Source organism: Gavia stellata, chromosome 7 (assembly GCF_030936135.1).
Source record: "Gavia stellata isolate bGavSte3 chromosome 7, bGavSte3.hap2, whole genome shotgun sequence".
NCBI classification, from domain to species: Eukaryota; Metazoa; Chordata; class Aves; order Gaviiformes; family Gaviidae; genus Gavia; species Gavia stellata.
In genome coordinates, this window is record NC_082600.1 from 35,910,991 (window position 1) to 35,927,264 (window position 16,274).

A 16,274-nucleotide genomic window follows, 5' to 3' on the forward strand; every position below is an offset into this window, starting at 1 on the left:
AAGTGCATACACCATGATACAGCAAATGTTACTAAAAAGAAAACTATCGAGTCTGATTCCTCTTCCATTTGTATTTCACAAATTCATAATTCAAGAAAATCCATGGAGTTAAACTGGTAAAAATGGGCCTTAGGTGAGAAGAGACTCCAAATCAGTTTCAGTTTTGGAACTGTCACTGGGTCTTTTGCATCTCTGACCACTAGGTCACTTCTTTTCAGAAAGCTAACCTGCTAAACATAGCTGTGTGTAAGGAAGTAACAAAAGTTATGGTAAACTATCTTTGTGCAAATGGTGGAGCCAATAAGAGGGCTTTCCTGACTGTGTTGCAAGAGTACCTCTGAATGCCTCTGCAGCATTCTCTTGAACCTCCAGCAGTTTGTTTTAAAACTTTAAGACTCATTTTCATTTCCGTTTGCATACCTGTTTCTAACCACACACCCTGCTGAGCAAAAACCACTAAGTGAATACTAAATAAAGTGGAATGGGTGTGTTTCAGTTAGTCAATTTACCTTAAAGAAAGCTGCAAAATACTGCATAAGCCTTAGCTTTGTTTCACTGCAGCAAAATACAAATAACCCACTGGTTACATGCTTTTCCTTATTGTACTAAGATGTTTTAATAAATATTCTCTGAAACAAACAAGGAAGCAGGAGTTGAATATACTTTTCCTGTATTTAACTACCAGAGTGAAAGCACAAAGACATTTAGGGCTAATATTTTATTATCTATGTAGAAACACAAAGCCACTGAAAACTACAGTTACAAAAGTTCCATTGCATATGTGAGACTCAGAACACACAAGGGCAAGAACATCCTAATCTAGGCTCATCGGCCATTCTATTGCACAATGCAGTTGGTGGCTCCCTGTAATCCGTGATTTAGAAATAACTGAAGTATCACTTGTTCCTAGAATAGTTGAAAGAATCAAAGTACTCAAAAGCCAATAAAACCAAGGCTTTAAGAGCAAACTGCCTGCTTTTCACCAGGTCCTGATGGCCACCAAGGCTGTGGTAAATACACTTAACAGAAAGAGTATGTTCAATAGACAAGATCCTTGTACTGAAACCTTCCCACTCATGAGTGCAATGATAAGGCAACAGGAAGAATGCCAAGGATGTCTTAACTGAACTGAATTTTGCAAGAAAGAGAAGTTAGCTTTTCTAGGTCAAAGAAGCTTTTATTTCATAAGCATTGTCTTTATTTCATAAGCAGGTTCCAACTCTATCACCTAGTGTACAATTTGAAGTTAATCAGAAGTGAATCACAGAGCACTGACATCACGTGATCCGTGACTAAGCTACTAAGAACATGAATAACTCCTTGTAAACTCCCTTAAGTCCTCCAGTGGTTATCAAAAAGTACCACCGAAAACAATGCAATGCAAGAAAGCATCGAGCAAGTGCAAAGCTGAAAGTTGTGGGTTGCTATACTGATGTGCTACACAGAATTCTTCAAGATTTCTGCAACATGTTTTTTTTCTAGTTGCGTGAAGAAGACAGTGTGGTGATGGTGTTATAAATATCTGCAAAGATTATTAAAGCAGCATATGATTTGAAGACCAGGGGAACTGATGTTCTTAAGGTCTCAAAGACCTTGATGAAACACACAGACATGTATGAAATATGGAGGTACATGTGGGAGTACATGCTAGGGTTTAGTGACTGAACTGAAACAGCCATAAGCCAATGTCTTTACCCCACATGCGAGGTGCAGTACTACAAGACAACCTTAGAATGGCTAGAAGCAACCATAATTGAATGAAATATTTCATGAGTATTTCATGGATACTTCCTGGAACTTCTCTTCACAAACAGGAAACATTGTTCCCCTTCAGCTTAAAACTTAGGCAACACATTGTAGTCTTCTTACCACAGGCTTATTATTGCTGTGTTGGAATTTGGTACCCTGTAACAGAGGTAGTCATTCACTCTCTTCATAAAATCAATCACATTTGGTCAGAATCAGATTCATAAGAAGCCACCATCCTGCTCATCAGTTATGACACCATCACTGAGGGTCAGCAAGTGGATTCAACTTAAACTAGGATGTGTACTTTTTGAGTTGGAAATAGCCTTTATTTTTTAACAACAGTTGAAAGCTCAGTTGATGGCAGAAATCAGGGCTAGGAGCTAATGTACTCTATTCCCCTGCTCCAGTGCAGAATCAGTTTTCTCAAAGCCAGTATGCTTCAGAAACAGCTTAATTTGTTATTAAAATTCTACAGTTATGAGGATTTCACAGCCTCTGTAGGTGACTTATTCCAGCCAGCACTTGAGCATCCCTGTCATCAGAGAGTTCTCCTTACTGCCTCATCAAAGGCTTCAGGCAACTTGGGCAGCTTAAGCCCATTATGCCTGGCCCCCAGCAGACAGAAAAAACATTCAATTTCCCTTGTCAATATATTTTTTCTAAGGATTGCTTCCCTCCTCTCTTTTCTGAGCTAGAAAACACCAAATTTGTCAATTTTTTTCCTCAGAAGCTGGGTTTTCTAGATCTCTGGTCAACTTTGACGTCCTTTTCTGAACCCTTTGCAGCTTGCACCTTTATGAACCAAATCTGAATATAGTACTCCAGAGGAGGTCTTAGCACCAAAGTTAGAATATTATTATTAATATCCTGTACATAATACATTTATATACATATATATATTTTTATATGTAAATGTACATATATAATGTGTATATATATAAAAAACCAAAAATAAGCACACATATCCCTCTCTGCATGCACTTTTCTCCTTAGAGTTTCTGCAGTGGTACAATATCATTAAACCATTTTCAGTTTTAAAATCCATTTTCACATCGAGCTCCTTTTCTGCAGAAATGCTGTATATCAAGGACCTTACCATACTGTTTTTACGACTGATTACCCTAAGTATAGAACTTTGTACTTAGTGATTTTTTCTTTATTTCAGATCATTATTTTAAGTGCTTAATATCTTTCAGAACTAACATAACTAAATTACAATGTCTTTACAAAGATGACGCACTAATTAGGTAAAAGAATGATTGTTTTAATTTCAGCTGCAGCAGAAAGCAGGTGGAGTCTTGAGATCTCCAGCTTACATTTAATTCTATACAGGATGGTGGTGTTCCCCCTCATGCAACAGGAATGCTATAATGTTTAGCAAACAGCACCAAAATACTCAGAGAATTGCGCTAAAGCTTTTTTTAAAAAAAAAAAAAAAAAATCGGCTTATTGTCCATACATGCTTGTAACTATTAAGCGAGTCATACATAAATTTATTTACACAAGCAATTGATCTTAGGAGGAAAAACTCTAAAATTCAAATGAGAACAAACCAGTATTTTCCAGAGGGGAGAGAATCATACCACTTTGTGATCACTCCTGCACCAACAGAACCCTAAACAAGCCAAGTAAACACAGATGTTGGAAGAAACCCTATGAACTTGACATTTCTCCAAGTCTGCTTCCCCCTTCAAACTCCCTACAGAATGGAGGAGGAAACCCACTGCTGTTCCTCCAAACACTCATTAACAATACAGGTATATCCAAGGCACAAGTGAGTCTAATATGCATCCAAAAAGGATAAGACTGTTCTGTGTGAGAGTAGGGAACATTAGGGGAGAAAAACCTCAAGGGAAAGCCATTACCCTGTCTCTGAAACAGCTTTCGGAAAGCTACATCTTGCAGAAAGAGCTCTGGGTGGGTAATTCTTTGAAATGAACACGAGAAGATAAAAGCTCTTGTCAAGGGGAGATGGGATGACTTTGAGAAATTAAAATGTGCTTCGAGAGAAACCAAATGAAATGTGGGTGGAAAGCATTCCATTAGCCTTGGAAATTCAGATCAAGTACACAGAACAAGATAAAAAGTTAACATCACCCCCCCTCACATTGTTCTACATCATGTTTAAAATACTGACTTTTGCAAATTTAGATGAGAACTTTTTAATCAAACAGTCTTTTTCTCCAAAGACTACAAAACACAATTTGAGCATTCAAGATTTTTTTTCAAAGCTTTAAGTCATGATACTGGAGCCACGTGTGGCTTTTGAGCTGCACACAACTCTTTAATAATTCAAGTGTAATGCCTGGCAACACAGCTGTGCTGGCATAAGCACTGATGTGTAAGACAATGAGACTCCCAGAACAGAATCAGAACCTTCTGAGGCTGGTATCACTATTTGACCACTGAAGCCAGCTGCACGCTTAGCACTTACTCATCCCACAACTGCAGTGTTTTATAATAAGCTTCTCTCTAACTGCATGATTGATCCTGGGACAGCCAGTCATCACATCCAAGGAAGCACAAAGGCAGCCCCATCCAAAGGTTCAAACTGTAACAACCTAGCAGACACCAAGCTGCTTTCCTCTCACGGACTTGACGATGTCACAGATCGCTTAGGTCCCAGTCCCTGGCCTTGATTTTCATTACTGATGCCTGCTCCAACTCTACTCCTGCTCTGATATTTCTGGCTTACTGTTTCAGGTTTCCCTCCCTTACATACCTCAGCTTCCTAGTCTTTGCTCTAACTTCGAGATGTATTTCTGGAATTAGTGTTTACAGACTCTCTGGCAAACTAGCTTCTAACCCAACTAGCTTCTTGCCCACCCCCAGACTTCTCACACTACCCCAACAGTGAGTAGGCTTGGGGGTGAGCAAGAAGCTGGGAGGGGACACAGCCAGGACAGCTGACCCCAACTGCAGCTTCACTCCAAACTTAAAACATACCTAATCACCAGGTAGCACTATCAAGTATCTGCATACAGAAGAAGCTCCCCAATTGCTAATTCAAGCTAGCTGCAATACAACAAATTTTCATCAGAGAAACATTCCCACACGTGTTCAAGTATAAGCTTTTTTGGCCCCATTGTATCAGTTGGTCTAGCACAAAGCAAGAGTCTTATGCCTCATAAGTACTGTTGCAGGGCATTACTTAATATAACCAATAAAGGTATCTGACAATTTTCTATGTTACTCAATCTAAACAAGTACTTTTTTTTTTTTAATGTATACTTTTAAAAGAGTAACACTGCATACTGGCGACCGGCATTAAACATAACTGGTTCTCCTGAAGGAAGGGAGAAGACAATCTCACCCATACCCAAAGTGAGTATTTTGAAAGCAAATCTTTTTCCAAAAAAATTGAAAGGTTAAAATAGAAAAAAAGCTCTTGACACCTCACACTATTGTTCTGCCAGAGGAGTTCCATATTTCGAAAGAAAGATATTATGGCATATCTCTAAATGATCTTTCATCACAATATAGGTATCACAAGGCACTGAATTTTTCTTAACATGACCTCTATGTACATTTGAGTATTAAAACTGCAGTGTTTGGGGATTCCTAAAGTCATCTCCAATGCAAGTGTAATCTTAAGAGTACCTGTTGGGAGCTATTATCCTTGCCTTTTGCCCTTGCACCTTCTTCACTCAGTAATGGGGGGAAAAAGTGGTATCATGTTTAGAAAGTTATCTTAGCTTTTAATCTCCAGCCTGTCCTGCATAACAGAAAGATCTACTGAACTATGTAACGGTCTAAGGGAAGCCTCTTTTTTTTCAGACTTTTAAAAGAGCAATGCAAAAATATGTCTTCACACTTGGCAATACACAGCAAAACACTGGAAGACTTCACATTAAAGCACACACAAACCAAACCAAATAACGTAGCACGCAAAATGCATGGGGAAGCCTAAAGAACAAGTGACATTTCTTGCTTCAACTTCATACATAGATTGAGGAGAAGAAAGAATTAAATTCATACAACATTCTCAGGAGAATGAATTATTTTGTATTGCTATCTAAGCTCTTCTGCATTGATAAATAGAAGTTATATTGTTTTTTCTGAAGTTATATGTAGAGGTATGAAGATAGAATTTTCTGTCATACAGCTGTGGTAAATATAAGCAAATGGGAGACTGCTTTATAAAGCAAGAAGTCTCAGTTCATTTTCTTTTATTACTTATTTTGTGACTTCAGAAAATTGTATTGAAAAGTCAAATTAGCTAAATAGAACTTTAAAATATATATAAAGATCTCTAAAGTTTCTTTTCTTTCAGAAGATTTTTTCCACAGACATCACGTTAAAAAAGAAATCTATTTTCATTTTGGTACAATCACAATTAACTTTAATAGTTAGCTAAAGAGCACTCAGTATTCTCCAGAGCAGTAACTACTCTTCTGTTCCCACAATGTCATGCATTCTACAGAGCAGTAATGACTCTTTTGTTCCCACAATGTCATTAATTGATCATTAACATAGTTTCTGTTGCCAAGCAATGCTAAAGTTTCTGCATTGTATTTGACCACGTTGCACCCAGATTACTTAACAGACAATGATCAACAACATTTTAATAAAGAACAATACCATGAATAAACTTGAACTACTTTGGGGGGGACTGGAGACCTCAACATTCAGCCTAGGCTTCAGGGGCGAGGGGTGGAACCCTGCAAGTTTGTGGAGCATGAGATAAAACAAATGACTGTTCACGCAAACCTAACAGAAAAAAGTAAATGACCAAAGTTGCCTTCTGTGGGTGTGCATATGCCTTGAAAGATGTAACTGCTTTTGAGTCAGAATTCTATGTTAGAATTTGGTATATGGTAAATTTGGTAAAAGGATAAAGATAAAGTCAGTACTTGAACTGTGATAGTTTTACTAGTTGTTGTATCTTTTAACTAGACTGGAAGAATGTACTTAAGAGTAGAGTGGGTTTTTCTAGATAACTGAAAGGGGAAAAACTGGATAAAACTTTCAAATTTTCTGTATTTTTAGAGGAGAAGATGGCTATGGTCCTCCTAATGAGTAAACTCTAATTTGCCTGTTTCATTGTTTGTAAAATGGATGCAATACTTACCTGGCTCTAAAGGAATTCCTAAGACTCAATATATTTTTGCATTATATTGATACAAAAGTGAGTACCAGCACCTTTGCCAGATTTCTGATTTCTGTTAAAACAATTCCGTGGCATCTTTCAGCCAGATCAGTCTGGAATTGGTTTCCAGAATTTCTAAGGTTTGTTTACAAACATTTCACTTTATCACACATTGAGGCAACAAGCTAGTTTAGCACTGATCAGACACTGCAGAACAATTTACATCACAACCTAACAACAGACAGCTAGGTCTAAGAGTATTATGACCCTTAGAAGTTGCAAATCGCATGAGGGTCACATAAATTCTATTAAGAACATTGCTAATCTAAGTAGTAGCCACGGGTTTATATTTTTTTTCCGTAGCGAAGACTGACATAGCAGTATAAACAACTAACTCCACTGCAAACAGTTTATCGTGGATGCACTTCCACATAGAATTATGCTGCACGCTCTGGGAAATATTTCAGATGCTTTCCTAAAGCCCTTTACTTACATCTCTCTTAAGAAACCAGACACAGGGACACTGCATGGTGACATGCATTTAAAGGTGATGTTTCATGATTTCTTTTTTCCATTGGAGCACACTCATCTTGTCTAGCAGTAACTGACATGCCTGAACTGTAGGATAAGCATAGGTCTTCTGTGTCCTACAGTAAACATGCTTCCAGCACCCAAAAGTAAGAGGCAAATGAGTAAGATCTTGCACTCAAAGGTTATGGACAGAAATACCTTCATAGTATTAAAATTTTGAGATCTTAGGGATTTCTCAGCTCTTAAATGACTCTCTTAAATGACCCTCAGATGTTTTCAGGAAGACACAAGTGTTTGTATAAATTATGACTTTCAAGTGCACTCTTGCAATTGTTTGTTAGGTAGTTCTAAGTAACATTTCAGGACTTAACCGCAGACAAAGCAGGAAGACAGCAAATTGACACTATGCTGAAGATACGTTTTGTCCCCATTGCAACAGCGTTTTTAAACACTTGTGAAAACAATTTAAACAAATGTTTTGTGTGGGCAAGGAAAAGGCCCTCTGACCCTACATGGTCTATACGCTTGAATGCATGTTAAAATAGTTCACCGAATCTTTGAAAGGTGTATTTGTTTAAAAAAAAAAAAATAAGCACACTTAAACCTTACTCAAGGTAAAGGTACATTTATAAGATAAAAGATAGATGCTTACAGTCAAAGGAAAGAAACAGGGACCTCTTACCATGCACAAACATATAGTGAAGATACAAATAGGAAGAAAAAAAAAATGTCTGCTAGAATAGAAACTGACTGAATAACACATAGTCAGAACATCAAGCTCGTAGTAGCATGAGGATAGCCTAGGGTGAAAAGTGTTATGAACAATTATTATTTCATTTCTATAGTTAGCAGATACACTGTTAACAAATTAAGATATCCAGTGAAGTGAACACTGCTGATATATTCTTCCCCTCTGATCTGTAACACTTTCTGGACTAAATACATGTTAACATGCATTTATGCAGTTTCACGAAGATTACTATAAGAAAAACTAGCAAAAAGTAGGGCTGTGCTACTTAAGCATACACTTCCTGTGTTCTACCGAATTGTCAGCATTAAATAGTCAATATGGCCGTGGACCAGCAAACTAGACCCTACTCTGTTGGTTTCAACAACAAAGCTGACAGACTAAGTGTCTTTACAACTAGCAACAAAGTAGAAGACAAAACCATATTGATTTTCAGAGAACTGTCTGCCAGTCAAAAGTACATTATTTTCCAGGCATTTTATATACTACGTAATGGAAAAACATGGACACAGGGGGTTAAAGTCACTGTTCTGCTTACAATTCTGTTCCAGAATCACAGTCACTAATGAAGATTTCCTCCAGAAGAAATTATCTCCCTGCTGAAGCTGTCATATTCCAAGCCAAGAACTATGAATTATTTCTTTGCTTCCCTAAACTCACAGCTTCAGCCATCTTGTTGCCAATTGAACATCTACCTTTAACTTTATGACTTTTCTGTTCAGATTTAACCTCTCTGATGGAGAGGTTTCACTGAATCTAATCTTTCTACAGCCTCTGTATTTTCTAGTCTTTTCAATCATTTTACCCTACCTCCTGCTCTTCCTCTCTATGCACTCTCCTCCCTTCTTTGATTTCTCTTTTCCTCCACTTCCCTATTAGGACTTCTCTTTCTTTCCACACGATCACTTTTTCGTCTTTAAAAGTTATTGTCAGCTGCACTGATATGCTACACTTCCCCTTCTTTTCTAAGGCAATCACATGCGATGCATTTACTTACGCCCTACAGCTCTTCTTGTCAATCCAGATCATGGCAGTAAGAGCATCCTGCAGCTACTTATAATGTTGAGAGATCTTACAAGCCATGTAGAACATGGTTTGAATCACTGTCCTATATAACCAAATCTCTTCTCTTTAAACTGATGAGAGCAGTTTAAAGTCTCTACAAATCTCCTAATCTCAGGACCAATATTCCTTTCTAAGACACTTCCTGCCTTCAGTCTCTCTTCATGCTATTTCTCCTGAACTCTTGCCCTAGCTTACATCCCAGCTTTTATGTTGCCTTTACCTTTCATTTGCAGGATCATTCATCTTACTCATCCTGATGCAACCTTTCATGGGATTTGAAGAAACCTCTACTTTCAGCATCTCCTTCTCATCATGATATTTAATAACCACTGGTGTAATGCTGATCTCTCAGATGCAGTGATCATCTACGTGACTTCACACTACCTCATATGACCCTCATTGTTTCTGTCTCTAAAGCACATGCCTATCATTCATCAGTTCAAACTAAAGACAGAGGTGAAAAAGCACACACTAATCACCCCACAGTAGATGTTTAAGTTAATTACACTGAATAAGCTTTTGGTCTTTTCTAAAACAAACAAACAAATCCCAAAGAAAACCAACAACAAACAAACAAACCCCAAAAGAAAACAAAAGGCCTCCTAACTCTTTACTTCTGGAATTAGTAGGTACACAACCACCATTGTAATTCACACTATCCTGTCCACATATTCTAGTGTCACCTTCTACCCAGCACTGTTGTAGACCCACAGACAATATCACTAACTCCAAGATCCAATCTTTGTTCCTTGCCTCCTTAGCATAGGTTTTGGATTAACTTGGCTCTCTGGACAAAACTTGTCTTTCTACAAAACATTCTGGAATCCATTTACAACACTGTGGCAAAGCTTAGCCTTCTCACTCTTAACTTCAACTTAGCATATCCCCCTTTCTCATTTTCTCCCCTTATCCACACTGTAAGACAAATAACTTATACTTGTGTTCTTCATGGCTGTAAGTGTGTATTAATTCTTAATACCTTCTTGGTTAGACCTTCTTGTGATACTCTGTGCATATATGGCAAAAGGCTGCCAACTTCCCCTTACACATCACTGTTGACAGCAGCCTCTCTTACACATTGTTTGCTTTTTCCAGACTTGTATGATTGAGTCCAGGAACATAAGTTAGGCTGCATACTTTATAAAGGAATTGTATTTGTAATTGTACACATAATATTAGCAAGTGCAGTATAATATTAACATGATGCAGTATATATTCTGAAATGTGATGCATCATCATCTCTATCTACCGCCTATTGTTCTCCTTAACCCTAGAGAGCAAATGAATCAAGGGCTTTTTCCAGAAAGTAAACTTAAAACATACAAAGGAAATCTGTGCTTCTGTCTTGGGGGTTTCTGTATTTTTAATATCAAAATAAAACTTGCGTAGATCACAATAATGAATTTCTAGAATAATATACAAAATATTTTAGGTCAGCATATCTGAGACTGAAGATATAACCTCAGTCTGAATAGGACTATTAGAGTAGAGCTTTGCTTTAGTACTATGCATGGGAAGAAACTTGCTCAATCACTCGGTTTACTTGTAGTCTTTCAGCAACTATGCTTTTTTCCCCACCATTTATCTCCCTACCCCCCTCCTCAAACTCTCAGATTAAAGTTTTTTCCATCTCTTCCTTTATCGGCATGATGATGCGAATGAATTTTGCAGTGGTTTTGTTGGCAGCTACAAGAACCTTCTTTAAGGAACTTAGTTATGTAGCTTACCTATAGTTGTAACAGCTGCACTTTACAATTTATTTAAATACCCTACTAGGAAATTCCAACATAGCTTAAGAATATCCATAATGTCATAGAAGATGTACAAATACAGACACTACTATGAATTGCCCAACAAAGAGTCTAAATCTCTGCAGCGTACATCATAATTCTAGCAGTCCTTAGTGAGTTTAAGATTATGTTTGCAGATGCACTACAATTCACTTTGCTAAAGCTATGTACCACTTGTCAAGGTTCAAGAAAACCCTATTTAGTGGACTATGGTAAATTTTCTAACTGAAGTATGAAACCCTTTAGAAAGATTCACATGCATATATAGCTGGACAGGTACACTTGCTTTTCTTTACCACCTTAGTCCTTATAATATATGGATGCCCAGAAATCTGAGAACACATAAGCATGTGTATGCTGACATACATACAGTATTAAAAAAGTATTAAAATAATTAAGCCAACAATAATCTCCCATTCAGGGTTTCACCTACACTACTTGAAATCAACCACCGTAATAAATTTACTGGATTTTTACAATGTTACATTTATAATACCTTTTTTCATAAAAATGTGCACACATTAATATTGGTCAAGTAGACACAATTTTAAAACTGTATGAAGGTCTTGCACGCTCTTTAGATGTCTTATCTCACTCCCAGTGAACAAAAACTTACAAAAATATGAATCAACATTTGCCTAGGAATTAGGGCTTTATAGCAGTTCAGTGGATATGTTCTTTACAATAATTAAATGGAAGACAAGAGAAGTCAAAAAGAAACAAAACGTTACTGACAATTACATGTTTCATAACTTCTCAGACATGCTTTTCTTTGCCCATGCTGATTAAAAGGCTTTAAAGTTAAAAAAAAAAAAGCATTTCCAATGAACGTGAAAGATTAGTCATTGTTTATACAGTATTTATGTACTGTATCACAAGATCAGCACTATGTGTTACTATTTAACTATATAGATTAATTATTTCAGAGCTTAGTGGGGGTTCAAGTACATTTATTTCCTAAGGACTACTCTGCAACTAAGACTTTGCCACATATACTTTGGGAATAGCTCATAGCACAGAAAGACACAGCATTAACGAACAGATGCACTATTTACAAGCAAATTATTCAGAATCATTTTGAATACCTTCAGTTTTAATGTATTTTAATAATATAAAAAATAAACACATTTACTAATGAAAAAGTTGGAAAAGGAAACTAGGGATTTAGGGCTCAGGCAATAGTCATGCTTGTCCATATATTAGAATTCTTATTGTAAAAAGACAAATGGATAACTGATAGGCTCAAAAAGGTATACAGTTGTGATTTTTGTTTGTAGAGAAGCAACTTTAAATCTATACTGATAATGCAAGAAGCAATCCAATGTTATTTCACCTAGTTTAAAAATAGCCATGCTCATTTCAAAATGTTTAATAAAACACGTTGTTTACACACATTACGAGAATATTACTGCAATATGCAAAATATAATGATTATTTGCTAAAGTTTACCAAATTGGTACTTGAAGGAACAACAAAAAACACACATAGAAGTACAGATGACTGACGTTTGTCTTATTCTCTCAAGAAAAAGCAGTAGTCACACTAATCTCTTAGCACATATTACACACACATGCATAAACAGATCCACAAACCTATAAAAATACATGGTCACCTACAGTATAGAAAATTCTCAGTTACGCCTTTCTACTCCACTAATAAATCAGTGTAATTCACTAGTAAGTGACCTAAATGTAGCCAGGACAGAAACAAATTAATACAATTCTAAAAACCTCCAGACACTCACCAAAAGACTGAATGCAGGTTTCAAGAAGATCTTCCAAAGTGGCTCCTTTGGCTAAATGCCCCAACGGCACCATCGTGACCTGGGTAAGATTCAAAAGGCTGGGACAACAATTGATCTGCTTCAGCTCAAGTGCTGATTTGGGGGCAGTGCTGCATGCTTGGGCAGGTTGCCTAAAAGAAAGAACAATAGAGAAGTAAATACAAGAAGATCGAGTGGTAAATTTTACACTGCATGGGAAAGGAGGAGAGATTTAAAGGACAATTACTCCCTGTAGCTAGGGTGCTGAAAGACATAACCCTCCCACTTAATACGTACACCAAAGAGACTGCTCAGTAAGTGACTTTTTTTTTTCCCTGCTAAACGTGGATTGTAGAGCACAGTTATACAGCTACTTGAATGATCTGTCAAGATTACCAGAAGCCTTGTTTCTTTGTTGGGGAGTTATGTTTACATTACAATTTCAGCACAAGCATTAAAACCCCTCAAACTACGTAACAGGAATATTGTTATACAGTAATCTACCACCACATATTTCTGTGCCCGCCAAAAGTAAAGGAGAAAAAAAAATCATAACTATAATGAAATATTACATGCATTGCAAAATGCCAGACTAGCTTTATTAATTTCATCTGGAAAATCACTATTAAGTAAACAAAATATCAGTGCAACTTTACAGTGGAGTATTTCACAAGTGGAGGCCACACCTCAAATACTGTGTTCGGTTTTGGGCTCCTCACTACAAGGACATTGAGGTACTGGAACATGTCCAGAGAAGGGTGACAAAGCTGGTGAGGGGTCTGGAGCACAAGCCTTATGAGGAGCGGTTGAGAGAGCTGGGGTTGTTTAGCCTGGAGGAGGCTCAGGGGAGACCTTATCGCTCTCTACAGCTACCTGAAAGGAGGTTGTAGAGAGGTGGGTGCTGATCTCTTCTCCCAACTGACAAGTGATAGGACAAAAGGAAATGGCCTCAAGTTGCACCAGGCGAGGTTTAGACTAGATACTAGGAAAAATATCCTCACTGAAAGGGTTGTCAGACACTGGAACAGGCTGCCCAGGGAGGTGCTTGAGTCACCATCCCTGGAGGTATTTAAAAGATGTGTGGATGAAGCACTTAGGGACATGGTTTAGTGGTGGACTTATCAGGGTTAGGTTAACGGTTGGACTTGATGATCTTAAAGGTCTTTTCCAACCTAAATGATTCTATGATTCATAATTAAAAAAAAAAATAAATTTGCATCTGTTCTATAGTATTATTTCCTACTAAGTTGTTTTTAAATGGCATACATGACTAAATTAATGTCTTTATTATTAAAGCTAAAAGAGACCAGAATAAAGCACATACCTAGTTTTAGGCTTGTATTTTGATTATATAATATCTTAGATTTCAAGAATGTGTATGTTTACAGATAATATTAAAGGCTGTTCATTGGTTGCATACAAGTTCATAATTCTGTATGAAATAGTAAATAAGCACATTATTATCTCGATGAAAAGTGCTGAAACATTTTTGCCTGCAAATAACAGGAACCACTTCAAAATCTGACTTGAGGGTATAACCATACAGTTCACAAAAGGGGCAACAACCACTGCTCTTTCAGTAAAACTTAGGTTTATTTCAGGGACAATTTATACTCCACCGTCTTCCTAAACAAGTGCCTCCAGCATTTTAAGATGCTATCTTAACCTTTCATAAAACTTTTCGTGGAACCGTATGCAAGACTTTATTAAGTAAACTGACAGTCCTGGGAAGAAAAGGCATAGAAGTTTATGCAGCGTGCATATTACATACAGATAGGGAAGGTAAAGACACAAACATCCCCATATAGACACTCCTGGGTGTTTCCTGGTCGGAAATATGCATGCCTTATGAAGACAGACTGGATCCTACTTCATGGCAGTGAATTTCAAGCCTTATCTTAAATTTGTCTCATTTGAATGCTGGGAAAGCCACAAAACTGCACATGATGTCACTTACAACCCAACACTGACACCAGGCCTCCATAATTTCAAAGTCAGGAAAATACAGGCCTGGCCCTGCAGAGGTAGTGACCATCACTCAGCTCCTCCGTAGTTAAGCTGACAGTGGCTATGCAAAGAATGTTCTCTTCCCTTCCCCCTTTCTCTAAATTTCCCTCTTAGCTTTGTGATCCGACTTCCTGTTCTCATATAAAAAGAGCAAGGGCCTGATCAGCTTTCAGGGTTTTCTTTTTACAAGCTTAAACCCCTCTCCTAACTTTATTCCAGTGCCTCTTCAACACAGGGCAGAGGATCCTGGCAATACAGCAGTAATGAAGTAGGAGTTATGGTGGAAAATATTTTACGTCTTGGCAACAGAGTGTAGAAAAACTAAAGTGTCCATACTCCCAAAAAAGTTTACAATTAACACCATGGCCGACTTGGCAACACTGGACAGGCAAAACTCAGCCGGTGACACGTCTGAAACTAACCATTCATTAGAGCAGATCCCCTTGCAACAGTTACTTGACATGAAAAATAGATTAAAGCTGTGCTGGAGGGTGGCGAGGGGGGGACGAGCACCCTGAATTTCCACCGCACGCTATTTGGCGGTGGGGAAGAAACCGCAAACAAAAATGACCATCAGCTCGTGAACTGACACCCAGGGCAGCGGCGCTTCCCCGGCGAGGCGGGGACCGCCTGGCCCCCGGCCCCGGCCCGGCTCCTCGCTCGTCACCCCCCCGGCAGACCGCCGGCGGTGCCGCAGGTAACCGGAGCTCGGGCGAGGGCCGAGCTGCCCCTCACGCTCAGCCCTCACGCTGGGACCGTAACGTCAGGCTCTTCCCAGCCCCTGTTGACCGACCTGCCCGGCGCACGCTTGCACCCAAAAGGGTGGAACAAAATCCTCCCCACGCACACCCCCTCCCGCGCTTCTGTTCCCCTCTCTTTCCCACCCGGGAGGGCCTCGGCCGGCCCCGGCGGGGCCCCAGCCGCCCGGACTCCCGCGCCCCACGGAAGCCCACGCCAGGCCCGCCGCGTGGGCAGCACAGCGGCAGCACATCACCCCCGTCCCCACCGCCCCGGGCGGGCACCTCACGCTCTCAGGCGCGGCGGCGTGTGACCCCGAGACCCGCCGCCGCCGACCACCGCGGACCGCAGCCGGCCCCGCGGCGGGGCACGGTCCCGCCGCCGCCGCGGGGAGCGGGAGAATAAAGCAGCAACGGCGAACTCACTGGTTTTCTCTCCTTTTCCCTAAGGTTCCCATGTCGGTGCCAGCCGCGGCTCCGCTGCCCGCCCGGCTCTGCCAGCAGCGCAGGGAGCGGGGCTACGCGGGGCGGAGGAGCCCGGGGGAGGCAGCGCGGCCCCGCGCATCGCCTCCTCCCGCCTCGCCGCTCTCCCGCTCCCCGTCTCGCCTCGGGAGGAGTCTGAAACCAATTCAAGTGGGGCAGCGGCGGCGGCAGCCGCCACCCGTGACGAGCGCAGGCGAAGATCTTATCGGCAGAAGGAAGTACTGAGCTACTGGGCTGCTCTTCTCCGAAGCCACCGGATTTTCCAGGTACCGAAACACGCTCTCCCGCTCACACCGCCTGGCTCTAAAGCGGC

At 39.6% G+C, this 16,274-nt stretch overlaps 1 protein-coding gene across 1 annotated transcript in view; it reads right to left on the reverse strand.

The window, feature by feature from the left end:
- Nucleotides 1–15,936, reverse strand: part of RASGRP1 (RAS guanyl releasing protein 1) — a 41,547-nt gene extending 25,611 nt beyond the window's left edge. The window contains exons 1-2 of the mRNA XM_059819272.1: nucleotides 15,905–15,936; nucleotides 12,717–12,886 (exon numbers count right to left, since the gene is read on the reverse strand). Of these exons, the coding sequence (XP_059675255.1) occupies nucleotides 12,717–12,886; nucleotides 15,905–15,936 (202 nt within the window). The remainder of the gene's footprint in view (nucleotides 1–12,716; nucleotides 12,887–15,904) is intronic.
- Nucleotides 15,937–16,274: the final 338 nt, after the last annotated feature.